Raw genomic sequence first — 17,645 nt, forward strand, 5'->3', positions numbered from 1 at the left:
ATCTATGATTACTTATTTACAGATTACTTACTTTTCAATAAACCATTTTGATTGTAGTGTGTTGAACAAATTTAAAAGGACAGTCAAATGTTTTAAAACAAATTAACATCCTTTTACTCCAATTATTTTTCAACTACCAAACTCCACTCACCGTATGCCTTTTTTTTGAAGAAGCCAATCTGGGGTTTGGTCCACAGAAACAAGGCTAGCCACTTTCACTAACGTTAATATAAAGAGCATTGTTCTTGAGGATTTCTGGTGGGCGGTGACCCAAGATAGCCACAAGTTTGTGAGGCTCTGCACATGGTCACTTTATTTTTATTTCTCTTACATTGGTGTGTCCAGTCCACGGCTTCATCCTTACTTGTGGGATATTCTCAATCCCTACAGGAAGTGGCAAAGAGAGCACACAGCAGAGCTGTCCATATAGCTCCCCTCAGGCTCCGCCCCCCCAGTCATTCTCTTTGCCGCTTTAAACAAGTAGCATCTCCACGGGGGTGGTAAAGAGTTTGTGGTGTTAGTTTGTAGTTTTTATTTCTTCTATCAAAAGTTTATTTTAAAATAGTGCCGGCTTGTACTATTTACTCTGAAGCAGAAAATGATGAAGATTTCTGCTGAGAGGACTATGATTTTAGCATCGGTAACTAACTAATATTTATTTTTATTTTTATTAAACCTTTTTAATATTTATTTAAATCTCCGGTTGCTGCCTCATCATTTTTCTCTCCCTGGGCTGAGCCTGGTGAACTTCCTTTGGCCTCCATTACCCGTATTCCGTTGGATCTCTGGTCAATAGGATCTGGCTGGGTATCTGCTGTTCATCTCCACCTGTACCCCCTCTCTTGGACATCCCTGGACTCTCCCTGGTGAGACGAGGATCTCCATCTGTGTGCCCCACCCACTGTGGTCGACCGGACGACGTATAGTTCCGGACTGCTATTTCTGCACTTTATTGTGCGCTTCCAATTGTGAGTAGGATTCTTGTGATCATTCTGTGTTTGTTATTATCTCATTGATCTGCACTATGTGGCGCCCTCCATCTAATTCCTTCTAGTAACTAAAATCCATTGCTGTTCCCACGCAGGACTGTTGAATACAGGAGAACCTCAGTTGGGGGGAACAGTTTGCAGGCTTAACTGCTTCAGGTATGATCAGTCATTTTTCTAACAAAACCCAGTAATGCTAGAAGACTGTCAGTAATCCCCATAGGGGAAGATAAGCCATGTTTCTTAGACTATGTATAAAATAATGGCTTAAATAAAGGGCTTAGTTGCTGGTTGACACTATTTTGGGCTTAATCGATTGCTTCTTAGCATAATTATTTATAGTTTAGGTGTTTTTGTGACTTATAAAAATGCTTATGGGGTTTTTTATTCGCCTGGCATTTGATTAGACTCCTAACCTCCTCAGAAAGGCCCCAGCACTTTGTAATGCAGAGGGAGGAGGCCTCATTTTCGCGCCTCAGTTGCGCAGTTGTTTTTGACAAGACAGTTCATGTAGCCTCACGTGTGGTGTCCAGAGACTTCAGAGGGACTTCAGACAGGCTTATTTCTACTCCAAATAATCCCTAAGGACGGTAAAAGCCTCAGCAGAAGCTGTGGCATAATACTGTAGTGTGTTTAACCGGTCAAATTCATGTTTTAGCTCCGGTTTGGGCATTAAGGGGTTAATTGAGCTGAAAGTTTGTGTGCAATCTTTTCAAAGCATTAGGATAATGTGGTGATAATTTCATTAAAATCGGATGTTTCCTTGATGGTTATTTGATGTTTTGGTAATAAAGTGTGCACTTTTATTATTTAAAGACACAGTAACGTTTTTGTCAAAAGTATTTTTTATTGCATTTTAGTTCTGTCTAAGTCTGTCAAACATATCTGAACCTTCAGATAGCGCTTGTTCTATATGTTTAAAAGCCATGGCGGTACCCCCATTGAATTTATGTTTTGAAGTGTGCTATAGCGTCCAAGCAGTTTAAGGACCATGCAATGACACTTAAAAATGTAGCCCAAGATGTATCTTTAGCTGAAGGTAACGAGGAGAGTATTTTATCTTCCCCTTCTGTGTCAACACCAGTTATGCCTGCGCAGGCGATGCCCAGCACATCTAGCGCATCGATCCCTGTTACTTTGCAGCAATTAGCAGCAGTCATGGATAATTCTCTCGCAGCTTTTTTATTCAAACTGCCAGCATTTCCAAGAAAGCGCAATAGCTCAGTTTTAAATACAGAAAATGAGCAATCAGACGCAGCGGATAATTTATCTGTAGTGCCCTCACATCAATCTGACTTGGCGGTGAGGGAGGGCCTGTCTGAGGGAGAAATTTCTGACTCAGGAAAAATTGCTCAGCAGGCAGAGCCAGATACTATAGCATTTAAATTTAAGCTAGAGCACCTCCGCGCCCTTCTTAAGGAGGTTTTAGCTACGCTAGATGATTGTGACCCCTTGGTGGACCCAGAAAAATTGTGTAAAATGGACAAATTCTTAGAGGTCCCTGTACACACTGATGCATTTCCGATACCTAAGAGGGTGGCGGATATTGTGACTAGGGAGTGGGAGAGACCAGGTGTACCTTTTTGTTCCCCCCCTATATTTAAGAAAATGTTCCCCATTGTTGACCCCAGAAGGGACGCGTGGCAGACGGTCCCTAAGGTGGAGGGGGCAGTTTCAACACTAGCTAAGCGCACCACTATACCAATAGAAGACAGTTGCGCTTTCAAAGAACCTATGGATAAAAAATTGGAAGATTTGCTTAAGAAAATATTTGTTCAACAAGGTTTTCTTCTTCAACCAATTTCTTGCATTATTCCTGTAACCACTGCAGCAGCTTTTTGGTTTGAGGAACTAAAGAACTCCCTACAGAGGGAGACCCCTTATGATGAGGTTATGGACAGAATTCACGCCCTGAAGTTGGCTAATTCTTTCATTACAGATGCCGCTCTTCAGTTAGCTAAATTAGCGGCAAAAAATTCTGGTTTTGCAATCGTGGCGCGCAGGGCGCTTTGGCTAAATTCTTGGTCGGCGGATGTGTCGTCCAAAACAAAATTGCTTAATATTCCTTTCAAGGTTAAGACCCTTTTCGGGCCAGAGTTGAAAGAGATTATTTCTGATATTACTGGAGGAAAGGGCCATGCCCTTCCACAAGATAGACCTTTCAAGGCTAAAAATAAGTCTAATTTTCGTTCCTTTCGCAATTTCAGGAACGGACCCGCTTCTACTTCTACAGCCACTAAGGAAGAGGTTAACGCTTCCCAGTCCAAACCTGCATGGAAACCCATGCAAGGCTGGAACAAGGGTAAACAGGCCAAGAAGCTTGCTGCTGCTACCAAGACAGCATGAAAGGGTAGCCCCCGATCCGGGACCGGATCTAGTAGGGGGCAGACTTTCTCTCTTTGCTCAGGCCTGGGCAAGAGATGTTCTGGATCCCTGGGCGTCAGAAATTGTCTCTCAGGGGTACCTTCTGGAATTCAAGGACCTTCCTCCAAGGGGAAGGTTCCACATGTCTCGCTTGTCTTTAGACCAGACAAAGAGACAGGCATTCTTACTTTGCATAGAAGATCTTTTAAAGATGGGAGTAATACACCCAGTCCCAACTGCAGTACGAGGACAGGGTTTTTACTCAAACCTGTTTGTAGTTCCCAAAAAGGAAGGAACTTTCAGGCCAATTCTGGACTTAAAAATTCTAAACAAATTTCTCAGAGTTCCATCATTCAAGATGGAAACTATCCGGACAATCTTACCGATGATCCAGGAGGGTCAATATATGACTACCGTGGATTTAAAGGATGCGTACCTGCATATTCCTATCCACAAGGATCACCATCAGTTCCCAAGGTTCGCCTTCATGGACAAGCATTATCAGTTTTTTGCTCTTCCCTTCGGGTTGGCCACGCTCCAAGAATTTTCACGAAGGTGCTAGGGTCCCTTCTAGCGGTTCTAAGACCGCGGGGCATTGCAGTAGCACCTTACCTAGACGATATCTTAATACAAGCGTCGTCTTTTCACAGAGCAAAGGCGCATACAGGCATTGTGTTGGCCTTTCTAAGATCTCACGGGTGGAAGGTGAAGGTAGAAAAAGTTCTCTGTTCCCGGTCACAAGGGTTCCCTTCCTGGGAACAATAATAGACTCGATAGAAATGAAAATCTTTCTGACGGAGGTCAGGAAGTTAAAACTTTCTAATTCCTGTCGAGTTCTTCATGCCAATCCTCAGCCTTCTGTGGCTCGGTGCATGGAGGTAATCGGTCTAATGGTTGCTGCAATGGACACAGTCCCCTTTGCCAGAATTCATTTGAGACCACTGCAACTGTGCATGCTCAAGCAGTGGAATGGGGATTATGAAGATTTGTCTCCACAGATACAAATGGACCAGATAACCAGAGAATTGCTCCTCTGGTGGTTGTCTCAGGATCACCTGTCTCAGGGAATGAGTTTCCGCAGACCGGAGTGGATCATTGTCACGACTGACGCCAGTCTCTTGGGCTGGGGTGCGGTCTGGAACTCCCTGAAAGCTCAGGGTCTATGGTCTCGGGAGGAATCTCTTCTCCCGATTAAACATTTTAGTATTGAGAGCGATATTCAATGCGCTCCAGGCCTGGCCTCAGCTGCCGGAAGCCAAATTCATCAGATTTCAGTCGGACAACATAGAACTGGACCTGATGGTGTCCCGCCAGAACTCAAAAGTTCCCCTTTACGGGTCCAGGTCCAGGGATCCCAAGGCGACATTGATAAATGCTCTAGTAACGCCTTGGTCATTCAATCTGGCTTATGTCTTTCCACCGTTTCCTCTTCTCCCTCGGCTAGTAGCCAGAATCAAACAGGAGAAGGCTTCGGTAATTCTGATAGCTGCTGTGTGGCCTCGCAGGACTTGGTATGCAGACTTGGTGGATATGTCATCGGCTCCACCATGGAAGCTACCTTTTGAGGCAGGACCTTCTAATCCAAGGTCCATTCAAACATCCAAACCTAGTTTCTCTGCAACTGACTGCTTGGAGATTGAACGCTTAATTCTAGCTAAGCGTGGGTTCTCTGAATCAGTTATAGATACTCTGATCCAGGCTAGAAAGCCTGAACTAGGAAAATGTATCATAATATATTGCGAAAATATCTTTGTTGGTGCGAATCCAAGGGTTACTCGTGGAGTAAGATTAGGATTCCAAGGTTGTTGTCTTTCCTCCAAGAAGGATTGGAGAAAGGATTGTCAGCTAGTTCGTTGAAAGGACAGATATCTGCTCTGTCTATTCTGTTACATAAGTGTCTGGCAGCTGTGCCAGATGTGCAGGCGTTTGTTCAGGCCTTAGTTAGGATCAAACCTGTTTACAGACCTGTGGCTCCTCCATGGAGTCTAAATTTAGTTCTTTCAGTTCTTCAAGGGGTTCCGTTTGAACCTCTACATTCCGTAGATATTAAGTTACTATCTTGGAAAGTTTTGTTTTTGGTTGCTATTTCTTCTGCTCGAAGAGTTTCAGAATTGTCTGCTTTGCAGTGTACCTCACCCTATCTGGTGTTCCATACAGATAAAGTTGTTTTGCGTACAAAGCCTGGTTTTCTTCCAAAGGTAGTTTCCAATAAGAATATTAACCAGGAAAGAGTTGTTCCTTCTCTGTGTCCTAATCCAGTTTCTAAAAAGGAACTTCAGTTACACAATCTAGATGTGGTTCGTGCTTTAAAAATCTATTTAGAAGCAACAAAAGATTTCAGACAAACATCATCCTTGTTTGTCGTTTATTCTGGTAAGAGGAGAGGTCAGAAAGCAACTGCTACCTCTCTTTCCTTCTGGCTGATAAGCATCATCCGATTGGCTTATGAGACTGCTGGACGGCAGCCTCCTGAACGAATTACCGCTCACTCCACTAGAGCTGTGGCTTCCACATGGGCTTTCAAGAACGAGGCTTCTGTTGATCAGATTTGTAAGGCAGCGACCTGGTCTTCACTGCATACATTTGCCAAATTTTACAAATTTGATACTTTTGCTTCTTCGGAGGCTATTTTTGGGAGACAGGTTTTACAAGCAGTGGTTCCTTCCATTTAGGTTACCTGACTGTTTCCCTCCCTTCATCCGTGTCCTAAAGCTTTGGTATTGGTTCCCACAAGTAAGGATGAAGCTGTGGACCGGACACACCAATGTAAGAGAAAACAGAATTTATGCTTACCTGATAAATTTCTTTCTCTTACGGTGTGTCCGGTCCACGGCCCACCCTGGCGATTTAGTCAGGTCTAAAATTATTTTTGTAAACTACAGTCACCACTGCACCCTATGGTTCTCCTTTTTCTCCTAACCGTCTGTTGAATGACTGGGGGGGCGGAGCCTGAGGGGAGCTATATGGACAGCTCTATGTGCTCTCTTGGCCACTTCCTGTAGGGATTGAGAATATCCCACAAGTAAGGATGAAGCCGTGGACCAGACACACCGTAAGAGAGAGAAATTTATCAGGTAAGCATAAATTCTGTTTTTTCTATTATGAGTGGTCATATCGCAAGCCATCGTTAAACTCCTTAACAGTATAGCTATTAGTGAAAACTTGCGGGATCAAGAATTGCATTACTTGGCCCCCGAGAAGTCATAACAGTTTGAAAAGCATGTGTGGTGTTTGCAGTGGCTTACTGCCTGCGATGTTATACACAGATTAGGAACAAAAAGGGTGCAACAGCACTACATTAATATTAGGGGAGATGCTATTATAGTAGGATTAAATTTCCTTAGCTGGAGTTCTTATGCATGGATAAACTAGAGAACGAAATCAACATAGAGGTTGAACAGAAGTATGCATATATATAGCACTTATTCTCCGAATAAATAACCGTAATTATACCATCAAAATGGGAGATATGAATAGGTGATAGAAGTTAAAATATAACCTTTGTTTTTCAATTTTAAATAAACCAATAAACAACATAAAATTTAAAAACTGCAAAAAGTTTTGGACCAATGTATAGGCTAACCCGTAGATATATTGAATGTTGTGGTAGTTATCAGATACGTTGGGGGGGGGGGGGGGGGTTGAATTCCTTGGTTGGGATTAATATAAGGTCTGAATTGTCAGCTAAATAATGTGAATCCTCCAAACCAAATAAATAAGGTCACCCCTGTTCATGAGACAGATATTGTCATGTAGTGTCTTTTGTCAGTGGCTCAATTGTGTGAATGGTAAATTGGTTGTATATTTCCACTTATACTGGAAAATAGATATACTTGGCTCAGTGTGAATACCAAAGCCTTATATCATTTACCAATAGTTTAGCACAAGGTCTTTTAATTATAAGAGCTTATTTGCACAAAGTGTTAGGTCAGTGACTCTCGTTGTTCTAATGTCAAGCAAAATAAACCATTATTGTAGGGTTGTTAAACACTTTCTAATAAGGTAGAATATCTTATCCATATATATTTAACCAACTATTGTATATCTTAGGTGTACTATATTGAAGCCTCTGTTAGCGTATATGATTCTATGGTATCCAGTAATTGGATCACTTGGTGATATTTTAATATTCAATATCATATATTATAATGTTGTGTCTGTTATCAGTGGCTCATGATGTTCACTTTTGGGTAGGAAATCAAAGTATTTTTTTCACCAACTTTATTAATTGTTTTCTATATATAATGGCTTTAAATCTGAAGATTTGCACTGTAATGTTAGTGCCAATTTACAGCCATATAGTTATCTAGATATCTGCTTTTCAGTTTGCAGAAATAAAGATTACTTTCAAAAGTGGCGTTGAGCCTGTATTTTAGCCCATGTAAATTCAACTTGATTATTCACCCTTGTTTATAAGTACTATACCAAAAGTTGTATTATTATATTCATGAGTAATAAAATGGACAATATATGCGTAATAGTAAGAGCTCTTAAGTAATCTGTTGGTTAGCACTATCAGCTTGAAATTTATTTAGCCAACTATCTTAAGCAGCACAGGGAAACTCCCTTTTGTTATCTATGTGTATTAATATACACTTGTTTTAGATTTTATCAGGTTGCTACTTTATAGCTACAATTGCAAGTAAACTTTGTATCGAGTGCTAATGTTATTCCCAAGTAAATGTCAGAAGGTCTTAACACTCTGCTCAAAGCTGAGCTACCTTATTACAGACATTCAATTTAAGTTAATATTGACTGTTTGTAACTTATTTTAACATTTGAGTATATATATAGATCACTATTCGGATTGTTAAAGAAAACGTATCTGGCTCACTCCCAACTTAATATCTATTCATTAAGTGATAGCCTTAATTATTAGAGTTAAATTGTACGGTAGCAATACAGTCTCCTAAGTGTCATTGGTCTAAGCCCATATTGGCTATTCAACGGTCTAAACTTTTGCACTGTTTAAAATAGATAGGGGTTGACAAGAGGTCCAACACCCTCCCCTGACATGTTTCGCCGTCTCATTTGCAGCTTTTTCGAAGGACCTCGAATGGGCTTAGACCAATGACACTTGGGAGACTGTATTGCTAGCGTACAATTTAACTCTAATAATTAAGGCTATCACTTAATGAATAGATATTAAGTTGGGAGTGAGCCAGATACGTTTTCTTTAACAATCCTAATAGTGATCTATATACTCAAATGTTAAAATAAGTTACAAACAGTCAATATTAACTTAAATTGAATGTCTGTAATAAGGTAGCTCAGCTTTGAGCAGAGTGTTAAAGTGACACTCAATCAAAATGAAACTTTCATTATTCAGATAGAACATGCCATTTTAAACAACTTTCCAATTTACTTCCATTAACTAAATGTGCACAGACTTTTTATATTTAAACTTTTTGAGTCAACAGCTCCTACTGAGCATGTGCAAGAATAAGTGTGTATGCATTTGTGAATGGCTGATGGCTGTCACATGGTACGTGTATGCATTTGTGAATGGCTGATGGCTGTCACATGGTACATGGGGAGTAGAAAAAGACATAACTTTTAAAATTGTCAGAAAAAAAATCTACTACTCATTTGAAGTTCAGACTAAGTGCTATTGCATTGTCTTCTTATCTTGCATTTGTTGATTATGCAAATCTACTGTGTTGACTGGTCCTTTAAGACCTTCTGACATTTACTTGGGAATAACATTAGCACTCGATACAAAGTTTACTTGCAATTGTAGCTATAAAGTAGCAACCTGATAAAATCTAAAACAAGTGTATATTAATACACATAGATAACAAAAGGGAGGTTCCCTGTGCTGCTTAAGATAGTTGGCTAAATAATTTCAAGCTGATAGTGCTAACCAACAGATTACTTAAGAGCTCTTATTATTACGCATATATTGTCCATTTTATTACTCATGAATATAATAATACAACTTTTGGTATAGTACTTATAAACAAGGGTGAAAAATCAAGTTGAATTTACATGGGCTAAAATACAGGCTCAACGCCACTTTTGAAAGTAATCTTTATTTCTGCAAACTGAAAAGCAGATATCTAGATAACTATATGGCTGTAAATTGGCACTAACATTACAGTGCAAATCTTCAGATTTAAAGCCATTATATATAGAAAACAATAAAGTTGGTGAAAAAATACTTTGATTTCCTACCCAAAAGTGAACATCATGAGCCACTGATAAGAGACACAACATTATAATATATGATATTGAATATTAAAATATCACCAAGTGATCCAATTACTGGATACCATAGAATCATATACGCTAACAGAGGCTTCAATATAGTACACCTAAGATATACAATAGTTGGTTAAATATATATGGATAAGATATTCTACCTTATTAGAAAGTGTTTAACAACCCTACAATAATGGTTTATTTTGCTTGACATTAGAACAACGAGAGTCACTGACCTAACACTTTGTGCAAATAAGCTCTTATAATTAAAAGACCTTGTGCTAAACTATTGGTAAATGATATAAGGCTTTGGTATTCACACTGAGCCAAGTATATCTATTTTCCAGTATAAGTGGAAATATACAACCAATTTACCATTCACACAATTGAGCCACTGACAAAAGACACTACATGACAATATCTGTCTCATGAACAGGGGTGACCTTATTTATTTGGTTTGGAGGATTCACATTATTTAGCTGACAATTCAGACCTTATATTAATCCCAACCAAGGAATTCAAACCCCCCCCCCCCCCAACGTATCTGATAACTACCACAACATTCAATATATCTACGGGTTAGCCAATGCAAGCTCCATTGGTCCAAAACTTTTTGCAGTTTTTAAATTTTATGTTGTTGTTTGTTTTTCAATTTTAAATAAACCAATAAAGGTTATATTTTAACTTCTATCACCTATTCATATCTCCCATTTTGATGGTATAATTACGGTTATTTATTCGGAGAATAAGTGCTATATATATGCATACTTCTGTTCAACCTCTGTTGATTTTGTTCTCTAGTTATACACAGATTACATGTAAACCGAATAATATAATTATAGAAGACCGGTGTCCAATGTGGGACATACTCCAGCTCTACGGAATTTTGTGGGGCTCTATACGAATGATGACAATGATACTCTCTGCCTTGAAAGGGTAGCTGATTCCAGTGTTTTGCAAGCTGGAAATAGCCATGCAGCGACTTCTGACTACCTTCCTTAATATGGCACCAACCGCCAAAAATATTTCACCTCAAGATTGTTGACAAAGCTCAAGGAGTATATAAAAAGAGAGAAGCACTCAACCTGGGAACGAACAATAGCATAATAGCTTGTTCTATGGCTAGTTACCACCCAAGAAGCAGCCTCTTTTTGCTCAACATGTGCCTTTCACAGAGAAGAACTTTCCTGTAGTATATCAGTCTGATCCTGACTTCACAGTACAGTCCAGCCCCGAAATACCAGGCAATCCCTCTCTGAACAAGAGAAACAGCAAAACCGCAGACGTACGTTTCGGCCTATTGTGGGCCTCGTCAGTGATGTGCAGCCATATCACTCTAGCAACACTGAGCAACGGGTCCACGTCTGGGTTCCCGCATCACACTTAAGGGGACTTCCCTAAGTGTCATAATTTGCATACATAAAAAGCTCAAGCAGTGCTTCTCCCAGGACAGGGATAGAGAAATGAGGGACGAGTGTTTGATGTAACTTAAGAAAGGTCTCTGCTTCACCATACGAGATGGTGCAACTGAGGCAATTGTGAAAGCTGGACTGGCCACTTACTCAAATGTCTATGGGACAATCATGGAACTTGTAACGTTCACCCGGAAAAGTTGTAACTGAGGGTGATGGTGTGCCTATAAACACGTTAACAGTCCACTGATTTTTGAAGGCCTAAATATCTAGAAAACAAAGATTTGTTAAGTCCATTTTTCGACGGCCATAGTAACAAAGGCTCAACAAATCACAGAACTTAATTATAACGTTAAAAAGAACAGGTAATGAATGAGCTTTCCAAAGAGACCATGTGTAGCTGTATAGCAATTATGGCCAATTCAAAAATTTTCTGAAAAGGCAATTTTAAGCTATCCTTACAAAAAGTAATTACCTATATCGCACATTAACTTTTTTAATTTATTTTTTAAATCTGAAAACTTGGGGTTTTGCTCAAAAAGGGTGAAAAAAATCACTACCAAAATTTGGGAGACATAAAAATGGTAAGGAAACTTTTTTTTTTTTTTTTTTTTTAGTAACACCCTTCAAAATTAGTATTCCTGTTTTATTTAGCCTAGTTTCTTTTAGTTATATTAAAAATGTTTAGTGCTGGTGATTTTTTCTTAATAAAATTGTATGCTTCTGTGGTTAATATCAACTATGGATCAAAATTGTTTGATTACGTAGATCTTGAGTCAACTGTTTCCCCCCCCCCCCCCCCCCCCCCCCAAACGTGAACGGTTGATCCCTAGAATTGGAAATTCTCTTGTGGTTCAAATTACTGCAGGAGCTCAGTTTTGTTAATTAACTCTACTTTTTTCATGAACGGGAAATGTATTTCTGTATACTGACTAGTTTTGTGTGTATTAACCTTTCAACCCAAGATGTGTGTTATATGCCTGTGTTTCTCAATAAAGATATAATTTTTTTTTAGGGGGGGGAATCCATTATTCTGCCTTTATCTGTTAAAGCAAATTATGGAAAGCTATGTAACAGTGTTAAGCTTGAGAAGTCAGCAGGGTGTATTTCCAAGCTCTGAGAACTAGAAATTGCTAAATTTTCAGAGCTAAATTAAAGGGGGCAAATACATAATGGGAATATATTGCAATGTTGCTTCATTGTGCATGACTACACATTTTTATATACAAATATCAAGAAGGTCTTTACTGTCCCTTTTTAAAGCTAAAAAAAAATCCAATTTGTAAGGGTTTCAGAAAGGCAATTGCTAAATATTTTAACCCTTTTTTTTTTTTTTTTTTTTTCATAGAAAATTTTTAATGCTGAATGTTTCTTTTCGTCTTTTTAGTTGAAGATTGGGACAGTTTTCAAGCCATTCTAGATCACACGTATAAAATGCATATTAAGTCTGAAGCCAGTTTACATCCAGTGTTGATGTCGGAGGCAGCGGTAAATATGTCTATATTAGAGGTTATGCTTTATATGAACATTGTTTTCAGAGTTTTACTCTGTACAAATGCAGAGAAGAATTGTCTAGCTGACTCTCATGGCCTCTTCAAAGTTTGCAAGAGGCTGTAAAATTTCTGGCAGTTTTTTTTTGTTTAGACATAAAGGCTTTTATCAGAAATGGAGCTTGTCGCACCAATGTTACTTTAGGGCCTAGCATCAGACAACATCCAAATTATAATTTCTTGCTATTCACTATATTTCACAAACCTTTGCAAAGGCTGCATAATCTGGTGCTCTACAAATACCTAATAATAAAATAAAAATATACAAATATCTATAGAAATAGAACTTTTTCTCTCTAACTTATGTATGAACACATTTCAAAAAATGTTATTTTTTTATTTGCTTAGTGAGTCAGAATGATGTATGTTTATGTAATCACAGTTCAGTAACTTTACCAGGGAGCTTAAATTTCCAAACTTCTTATATGGAGGGTCAGTCACAAATGACTAGATTAGACCACTTTTATATCGCAGTGATCCTATTTTGTTACGTACCTTTTAAAAAATGAGTTGGTTATCGAATGTAATTTAAATGCAGATAGTTCTAAGTTACTATCTCCTAGATTTAGAGTTCTGCGTTAGCCGTCAAAAGCAGCGTTAAGGGCTCCTAACGCTGCTTTTTACCGCCCGCTGGTATTTAGAGTCAGCCAGGAAAGGGTCTAACGCTCACTTCCAAGCCGCGACTTTTCCATAACGCAGATCCCCTTACGCCAATTGCACTAACACCCACAAACTACCTATGTACCCCTAAACCGAGGTCCCCCCACATCGCCACTCTAATAAATGTTTTTAACCCCTAATCTGCCGACCGCACACAGTCGCCACCTACATTATCCCTATGTACCCCTAATCTGCTGCCTCTAACATCGCTGACACCTACATAATATTTATTAACCCCTAATCTGCCCCTCCCAACGTCGCCGCTACCTTACCTACACTTATTAACCACTAATCTGCCGACCGGACCTATCCGCTACTCTAATAAATGTATTAACCCCTAAACCGCCTCACTCCTGCCTCCAAAAACCCTATAATAAATATTAACCCCTAATCTGCCCTCACTAACATCGCCGACACCTAACTTCAAGTATTAACCCCTAATCTGCCGACCGGACCTCGCCGCTAATATAGCTACAATATAACGAATAATTATATTGTAGCTATTTTAGTATTTATATTTATTTTACAGGCAACTTTGTATTTATTTTAACTAGGTACACTAGTTATTAAATAGTTCTTTACTATTTAATAGCTACCTAGTTAAAATAATTACCAAATTACCTGTAAAATAAATCCTAACTTAAGTTACAATTAAAGGGATGGTAAACTCAGTATAGGCATAATATTTTATCAATATTGTCGATTTACAATACATCTTCACACAAAATTTCCATTTAAACATCATATATACATTTACTTACAATTTAATAATAAAGAATATATAGGTTCCGTAAAATCGCCATCCCACCGTGACGTCACATAGATTTTTCAATTCTGTGTCCAATGAACAATCCTGTCGCCAGACAGGCTTCCTGCAATATAATTTTTTGCGTATGTGCCTTAACGAGCAAAACCTTAGATCGTAAGACCCAATCAACAGCCTATAAATCCTTAGATTTTGCGCTTGCAAGTTATATGTGGCGCATGCGTGTTATGTTATTTTCCATACAGCACGCTAAGGTAAGCACTGTATCGTATGCTATTAGTATACGATACATTCTTTACTTGGAACAGTGCCAGTAATATCGGGAGCGAGCGAACACTCTGACGTGAATAGAGGGTGGAGACAGGACAAAGCACAGAATAGTGTTAGAGAAAGATAAGAGGGGCGGAGCGAGGCGGAGAGATGCGGCGCAAAAAGGTTATAGAAGATAATTAAAATTTACAATAAAATGCATATAAATATAAAAAAAGGATAATGCGGTTTTGTAATTTGTAAACATACTAATGTAAATATGTAATTGTAATTTGCATGAGTTTACCATCACTTTAAACCCAACACTACATTATCAATAAATTAATTAAATCAATTAACTACAAGTACCTACAATTAAATAAACTAAACTGAATTACAAAAACCCCCCACTGAATTACAAAAAATAAAAAAAAGATTACAAGGATTTTAAGCTAATTACACCTACTCTAAGCCCCCTAATAAAATAACAAAGCCCCCCAAAATAAAAAAATTGCCTAATCTAAATTAATATAGTTAACAGCTCTATTACCTTACCAGCCCTTAAAAGGGCTTTTTGCGGGGCATGCCCCAAAGAAATCAGCTCTTATGCCTGTAAAAAAAACACAATACCACCTCCAACATTACAACCCACCACCCACATACCCCTACTCTAACTTAAACCCCCCTTAAATAAACCTAACACTACCCCCCTGGAGATCTCCCTACCTTGAGTCATCTTCACTCAGCCGGGCACCGATGGACCAAAAGAAGACATCCGGAGCGACAGAAGTCTTCATCCTATCCGGGCAGAAGAGGACATCCGGACCGGCAGACATCTTCATCCAAGCGGCATCTTCTATCTTCATCCTTCCGACGAGGAGCGGCTCCATCCTCTTCCTACCGACGAATGAAGGTTCCTTTAAGTGACGTCATCCAAGATGGCGTCCCTCGAATTCACATTGGCTGATAGGATTCTATCAGCCAATCGGAATTAAGGTAGGAAAAATCTGATTGGCTGATTGAATCAGCCAATCAGATTCAAGTTCAATTGGATTGGCTGATCCAATCAGCCAATCAGATTGAGCTCACATACTATTGGCTGATCGGAACAGCCAATAGAATGCGAGCTCAATCTGGCTGATTGGATCAGCCAATCCGATTGAACTTGAATCTGATTGGCTGATTCAATCAGCCAATCAGCTTTTTCCTACCTTAATTCCGATTGGTTGATAGAATCCTATCAGCCAATTGGAATTCGAGGGACGCCATCTTGGATGATGTAATTTAAAGGAACCTTCATTCGGCGAGTAGGCATCGGTAGAAGAGGATGGATCCGCGTCGGCTGGAAGAAGATGGCTTTGTTCCGCTCCGAATGGATGAAGATAGAAGATGCCGCTTGGATGAAGATGTCTACCGGTCTGGATGTCCCCTTCTTCCCGGATAGGATGAAGACTTCTGCCGCTCCGGATATCTTCTTTTGGTCCATCGGTGCCCGGCTGAGTGAAGACTACTCAAGGTAGGGAGATCTTCAGGGGGGTATTGTTAGGTTTATTTAAGGGGGGTTTGTGTTAGAGTAGGGGTATGTGGGTTGTAATGTTGGGGGGTGGTATTTGTGTTTTTTTTTTTTTTTTTTACAGGCAAAAGAGCTGATTTCTTTGGGGCATGCCTCGCAAAAGCCCTTTTAAGGGCTGGTAACGTAATAGAGCTGTTAACTATATTAATTTAGATTAGGGTAGGGAATTTTTTTTATTTTGGGTGGCTTTTTTATTTTATTAGGCGGCTTAGAGTAGGTGTAATTAGCTTAAAATCCTTGTAATCTTTTTTTCTTTTTTTTTCTTTTTTTGTAATTTAGTTTAGTTTATTTAATTGTAGGTACTTGTAGTTAATTGATTTAATTAATTTATTGATAGTGTAGTGTTAGGTTTAATTGTAACTTAGGTTAGGATTTATTTTACAGGTAATTTGGTAATTATTTTAACTAGGTAGCTATTAAATAGTAAATAACTATTTAATAGCTATTGTACCTAGTTAAAATAAATACAAAGTTGCCTGTAAAATAAATATAAATCCTAAAATAGCTGCAATATAATTATTCGTTATATTGTAGCTATATTAGGGTTTATTTTACAGGTAAGTATTTAGTTTTAAATAGGAAGACTTTAGTTAATAATATTTAATTTATTTCGTAAGATTAAAATTATATTTAACTTAGGGGGTGTTAGGGTTAGACTTAGCTTTAGGGGTTAATACATTTATTAAAGTAGTGGCGAGGTCCGGTCGCAGATTAGGGGTTAATACTTGAAGTTAGGTGGAGGCGATGTAAGTGATGGCAGATTAGGGGTTAATACTATTTATTATAGGGAGTGCGGCGGTTTAGGGGTTAATACATTTATTATAGTGGCGGCGAGGTCCGGTCGGCAGATTAGGAGTTAATAAGTGTAGGTAGCGGCGACGTTGGGGGTGGCATATTAGGGGTTAATAAATATAATATAGGGGTCGACGATGTTAGGGGCATCAGATTAGGGGTACATAGCTATAATGTAGGTTGCGGCGGTGTCCGGAGTGGCAGATTTGGGGTTAATAATATAATACAGGGGTCAACGATAGTGGGGGCGGCAGATTAGGGGTTAATAAGTGTACGGTTAGGGGTGATTAGACTCGGGGTACATGGTAGGGTGTTAGGTGCAGACTTAGGAAGTGTTTCCCCATAGGAAACAATGGGGCTGTGTTAGGAGCTTAACGCTGCTTTTTTGCAGGTGTTAGTTTTTTTTTTCTGCACATTCGGCCCCATTGTTTCCTATGGGGATATCGTGCACAAGCACGTTTTTCCAGCTAGCCGCTACCGTAAGCAACACTGGTATTGAGAGTTGAAGTGGCGGTAAATATGCCTGTACGCTCCCTTTTTGGAGCGTAACGCAGCCCTTCAGAGAACTCTAAATACCAGCGTTATTTAAAAGGTGCGGGGGGGGGGGGGGGAAATACGCGTAGCTAACGCACCCCTTTGGCCGCAAAACTCTACATCTAGGCGTATGTTTTGTAAATGTACCAGGGTGGATAAATCAATGCTGTATGTTTTTTATTTTTATCAAAAAAATAAAATGCTTTTTGAAGAAAAATCTGTCTAAAGATAGTTTCTATTTAAGATGCATTATAATGCTAAATCTTATTCATCCTGAAATATAGATTAGTTTTTAATTGCATAGCGAGATGATTGTATATTCATGGCTGTCTGTAATGTTTGTTTTGGTAAACCAATTCCATTAATCACTTCACAATTTCATGCTATTCCTGAGGTTTCTGCCAGATTATATTGGGCAATTTTTCAATCTTGAAGACATCACATTGGGCCAGATTACAAGTGGAGCATTAACTGTGCTAGAAGTAAGCTTTTTGCACGCATCGGGTTGCGCTCATATTACAAGTTGAAAGTAAACTTTTCGCTTGCATGCTAACCCGA

The 17,645-nt window shown here is 39.1% G+C and overlaps 1 protein-coding gene across 1 annotated transcript in view; it reads left to right on the forward strand.

Moving 5' to 3' along the window:
* Positions 1–12,580, forward strand: part of ACTL6A (actin like 6A) — a 34,489-nt gene extending 21,909 nt beyond the window's left edge. The window contains exon 4 of the mRNA XM_053711841.1: positions 12,351–12,580. Coding sequence (XP_053567816.1) covers positions 12,351–12,580 — 230 coding nt within the window. The remainder of the gene's footprint in view (positions 1–12,350) is intronic.
* The last annotated feature ends 5,065 nt before the right edge of the window (positions 12,581–17,645 follow it).

This window comes from Bombina bombina, chromosome 4, assembly GCF_027579735.1.
Source record: "Bombina bombina isolate aBomBom1 chromosome 4, aBomBom1.pri, whole genome shotgun sequence".
Lineage (NCBI taxonomy): Eukaryota > Metazoa > Chordata > Amphibia > Anura > Bombinatoridae > Bombina > Bombina bombina.